The sequence below is a fragment of the Silurus meridionalis genome, chromosome 3 (genome assembly GCF_014805685.1).
Source record: "Silurus meridionalis isolate SWU-2019-XX chromosome 3, ASM1480568v1, whole genome shotgun sequence".
In the NCBI taxonomy this organism is placed as follows: domain Eukaryota; kingdom Metazoa; phylum Chordata; class Actinopteri; order Siluriformes; family Siluridae; genus Silurus; species Silurus meridionalis.
The window spans coordinates 20715299-20720607 of NC_060886.1; the positions used below are offsets into that span (position 1 = coordinate 20715299).

General features: G+C 34.7%; 1 protein-coding gene across 1 annotated transcript in view; it reads left to right on the top strand.

The window, feature by feature from the left end:
• Window positions 1-605: 605 nt before the first annotated feature.
• The window catches only part of en1a (engrailed homeobox 1a), a 4914-nt gene continuing 210 nt past the window's right edge, over window positions 606-5309 (top strand). The window contains exons 1-2 of the mRNA XM_046845501.1: window positions 606-1341; window positions 4287-5309. The exon at window positions 4287-5309 is cut by the window's right edge and continues 210 nt beyond it. Of these exons, the coding sequence (XP_046701457.1) occupies window positions 771-1341; window positions 4287-4597 (882 nt within the window). The 5' untranslated portion in view covers window positions 606-770 and the 3' untranslated portion in view covers window positions 4598-5309. The remainder of the gene's footprint in view (window positions 1342-4286) is intronic.

Below are 5309 nucleotides of genomic sequence, written 5' to 3' on the forward strand. Positions count from 1 at the left end.
TGAATGAATAATAATTGGGTGAGGCTGTATTATTATTATTATTATTATTATTATTATTATTATTATTATTATTATCATCATCATCATTATTATTATTATTATTATTATTATTATTATTATTATTATTATTATTATTATTATTATTATTATTATTATAAGCCTGATGATAATAAGACCTGTTACATTATTAGGCTAATATTATTTAGTTGGACTATTCTATATTATATTATATTATATTATATTATATTATATTATATTATATTATATTATATTATATTTTATTTTATTCGATGCACTATAATAAACACACGTGACTGATAGCATACTGTCAATAATCCATTGTTTAGGCCGCTTTGTACCTCTCCAGTCAGAAGGAAAAATTTGCAGGTTGATGCGCTGTTTTGAGATCAGATGCTTGAGTCTCTCTCCAAACACACTCGGCATTGGACAGAGACCCACATGGCACAGGATACCTCGCTCATAGATAGGCTCCCAAAACATAGAGTGAGCTGACGTTGTTTCCGGTTTACATGAAATCCAAGAATGAAAGAGATCCGCTTTGGCTAACAGAGTTCCCGATTGCTCCAGAGTGGTAAAGTGCGCAGACGAGGCGGAGGGTGCGGGAAGGCTGCGCATCATGCGCTCTCAGTCCTGTCAAAACACGGATGCGAGACCGCGCACGCTCCGCTCCCGAGGCGTGTCGACGAGCTGACTATTTTTAATCACACTCCAACCAGCACGCCGTCTGAGATCACTTTCCCCAACGCCTTATGCCTTATCATATTAAGAAAAAAAGTAGCTGGTTCCAGAACGTACTGGTGCCCCTATTGGAAAGCGAAGAAAGTCCGAGCAGGTCTGTCATGGAAGATCGGAATGATCCCGCTATTCGGGACAGTGCGTCTCTGTCTCTAAGCCTGGTCACTCCACCGCCACCTCTGCTGCAGCCTGCATTGCATCCAGCTCACAGAACCAGTAACTTTTTTATTGATGACATACTCCGGCCTGACTTTGGCTGTAAGAAGGAGCCGGGAACAGGAGCCAGGGAACAGTTTAATGACTCTGACAGGGGTGGGCAGGAGAGACCCGCGCCGCCCGGAACTCTATGTCCAGACTCTTCTGACAGCGTTTCTTCATGTTCTTCCTCTTCGGTCTCGTCACCTTCAAGCCAGAGAGAGTCTAAAGGGGACAATATAAGTAGAGTTACAACACCAGACCATGCTAGAGAAGCAGCGCAAGGTGCAGAGCTCAGGAGCGAAGAAGTGGCGGGCGGTAACGACCCTCATGCGCTTCTCTGGCCCGCCTGGGTTTACTGCACAAGATACTCAGACCGGCCTTCATCCGGTAAGGCAACGGTGTCTTTATAACTATTACAGTGTCACATAAACACTAAGGGGGCACGACGACGGGGTGTATTTTAATATTTAACTTAGTTTTCTTTCAATAAATAAATGAATGAATGGATAAGTAAATAAATACATAAACGTTTCTTATTGCAAACCTCAAACACGCAATGTGTTAAACATGTCTTTTCGATGTAGGGATTTGTTGTAAGCTGATATGCATATAGTTCCAGGTTACATTATTTGTATTGTTAAGGCCTTAGCGAGCACAGGCCAATCGTTCCAGCAAATGCTTTTATATTTGTATGTATTTGAATTTCACCTCGTGTTTATAATATTTGCATATAACAGTATCACAAGTTAATTTAAAATAGCCTATTGCATGTACATACGTAGAAAAGCTTTTCCAGTTTCAGGTTTCTTTCGTTAAACGCAGTAAATAGAATTGCATACTAACTATTTACATATTAACTATTACATACACTTATTTTTAGTGAAGCAAAATGAAACTATTTTGCATGTTTTAACACCGGGAATTATCACGAAATGATATAAGAACGTCACACAATTTCACCAGCATTTGTTAATAATCTAATATTTGGTTAAAATATTAGATTAAATATTTAAAATATTATTTATTTTCAGAAAAATCTTTAATCTAGATATGGAGAATTAGTGGGATTTACATCGCGCTTTTTTCCCTTATTTAAAACTAGACTTGAAATTGAATTTATAATTTGTGAAAGTCCATCGAGATAATGTCAAAAGAAAGTTTAGTGATTTCTATGTGCAGTAATTTATCGCAGTTACACTTGAAAATGTGCTTGCGTAAAAACGTAAAACGTAAAAAACAAACACTTTACATTTTTAAAACGATATCCAAAACACGCTACGTACAGAAATGACATTGTTTCCTAAATAAAGTGCATGAATTATTAAAAAATAAAAATCTTAAATTCATTCTTGCTATACTCAACCATGACGGTGTATGGCACATGCGAAAAGAAATGAAAAAAAAGAATAATAAGCCTTATATTATTATGTTACGCCACTAGAAATTATGAACAACAGAACCCCATATACGTGTTTCTGATGCAGCGTGTATCTGTTATTATTTATGTCCGTTAGCTTGAGCTATTGTTTAGATTTATTTTCAATCTGAGCTCATTGTCCTGCATAACACGTGTATCCTAACTAAGAGCATTACATTTTGAAAATAAAGAAATGTATAAAATATGCATCTATATTAAGCATTAAGCAAACCCTGTAAAAAGCGTGTTTAATAAAAATTTATTAAAAAAAAAATGACACTCAGAGCAGACCCAGGTGTTATTGAGTTGTGCCCCTGCTTTACATATACCGTTAATTTAACAATGCTTTACAAAACGCATTTCGGAAAAACAAGGTCAAGTTTAATAATCCACATAAAAAATCTGTAATTAGTTTGCAGTGTGTGTACGCATCCCGTTCAACCCGTTATTTAACAAATCACAATGAGACTTGACTCATCTGCGCTTTATTTCTCTGCTATAATTCTCTTTAGATCACTGATTAGGAATTATTTTCTAAGGAAATGAAAGTTTTCTGAACAGGCCCATGCTGATGTCTGTAAATGGTGTTTAGCTCTAAGTGTCTAATTACCTAGTAAACAAAAAGGATTAGAGATTAGACAGGTGTAGAATAACATGTACATGTATTAGATTAACAGTATCTAATACCGGATTATGACAGCCATGTTCGCAGCGCCTGGTACATCCGGGGTTTGTGAGTCATTTTAATGAAACTGAAACATTCAGAAGTTCCGTTTGGATACTGAAAGTCACTTAATGAAGCGCATGAGGATCTAAAGACTGGTAAGATGTTAAAGGGGTATTTTAAAGGCCAGCTTTAATCGGATAATATTACCATGCCAGGTTAATTTGAACCCTGTTGAATAGAGACTGCACCGTAGAAGATTGTAAATAAACCCAGCAGCCTATAATCAGTTTGATTTAAACAAGAAAAATAAATAAATACAAAATAGACAATGGGCCCTTTTACAATTAAATTACATTTATTATTAATCATAATAATAATAATAATAATAATAATAATAATAACAATAACAATAACAATGATAATAATAATGATAATAATAATAATAATAATAATAATAATAATAATAATAATAATAATAATAATTGTTATCGATTTCGTCTGCATTTGAGTCGGGAAATGTTTTCAGCCTGATCTGTTTTTGTGTATCAGCTACACTCGAGCTTATCGTCCTTCACTTTCGGACACACTTGATATTTGATTCTCAGAGCTGCAAACAAAAGCTATATGGTATCTGGAAAAACTACAGAATAATGAATGAAAGAGTGGAACCGAAACCGTTAAAAAATAGAATCGAATAAGTAGATATACTAAATGATAAATGTTTTACAATTCACAACTTTATAATGAACATGCTTTCAACTCCAACACTCTGATAATAAAATAAGAACTAGATACTACTACAAATAAAAAATATTACATATATATATACTACTTTCAATAATAATATGTTAAGAATTACAGCAATAATAATAATAATATTAATAATAATATTAATAATAATAATAATAATAATAATCGTTATTATTATTATTATTATTATTATTATTATTATTATTGCTGTTGTTGTCTTTTATTATTACAGTATATAGGCCTAATAATTATTATCTGATGCTAATTCTTTACATATTATTTAGTTTAAAACTATAATAATAATAATAATAATAATAATAATAATGGTAGAAGTATAACATAAATGGCTGAGCAGACATAACAGTCATTTAATTAACATTTCTTTTTATTATATCATTAATAGTAACATTAATAATAAGATTTAGATTTTTTTTGGTCCATGTGTATAGTATTTGGTTGGATATTCACGGATTCGTCTTATTGTTGTTGTGACTCAAGGCCCAAGGAATCGCAAACTGAAGAAGATGAAGAGTCAGGTGGAGAATAAGCGGCCCAGGACCGCGTTCACGGCGGAACAGCTGCAGCGGCTGAAGGCGGAGTTCCAGCTGAACCGCTACATAAGCGAGCAGCGGCGGCAGACCCTCGCGCACGAGCTCAACCTCAACGAGTCCCAGATCAAAATCTGGTTTCAGAATAAACGCGCCAAGATCAAAAAATCCAGCGGTTACAAAAACTCACTGGCGTTGCATTTGATGGCGCAGGGACTGTACAACCACTCCACCACCACTGTTCAGGACGACAGTGACTGAAGGACATCTAGAGCTGGACATCAAGCTGCACTAATCCCTCTAATTGTACAGCAGGACTGCGTTTGTACTCTTGATCAAAGCGTGAGGAAACGCTGAGCAGTCGTTTTTCTGAAAAAGAAAAAAATCTCCTATAAAATTACCACCGATTAGAATCAATATAACATAAACCTGTAACATATTCTGTAGGCCCCACATCTATATTTTTCGATCATGGGGCTATGTCTATCTATCTGTGATTTTATGTCTATCTTTATGTAAATATAAATTACATTTACAAAATATTCCATCAGACTATCAGACGTGCAAATATCTCAGTCTCATGCCAAAGATTTTACCATATGGAAAGTTTGAGGGCTACATGTAATACAGCCTGAATCGTGCAGGGCAGATGATTAGACTCCTCTGGGGAACATGAAATGGAAGAATGCTGCTTCAGTGGCCATCACTGTTGGACTTAACCTGACTATCAGAATACCAGTTATAGCCTTTTACTTGAGATATTCAGAATTGTTAGGTCCGATAAACTCTTTTATAAACGGGAGATATATTTTTCCCTTTATATTTTGTTCTTCTTGTTATATAATAATAAATGCTGTGTGTTGATGAGGGTATTAGGCTAACATGTTTGATTCTCGGGGTTTTCCCTACTTTCAGTTCGTGTTTTCTCAAGCATACATTTTTGCAATAGGAAATCATTTAAGAGAGATAAAAA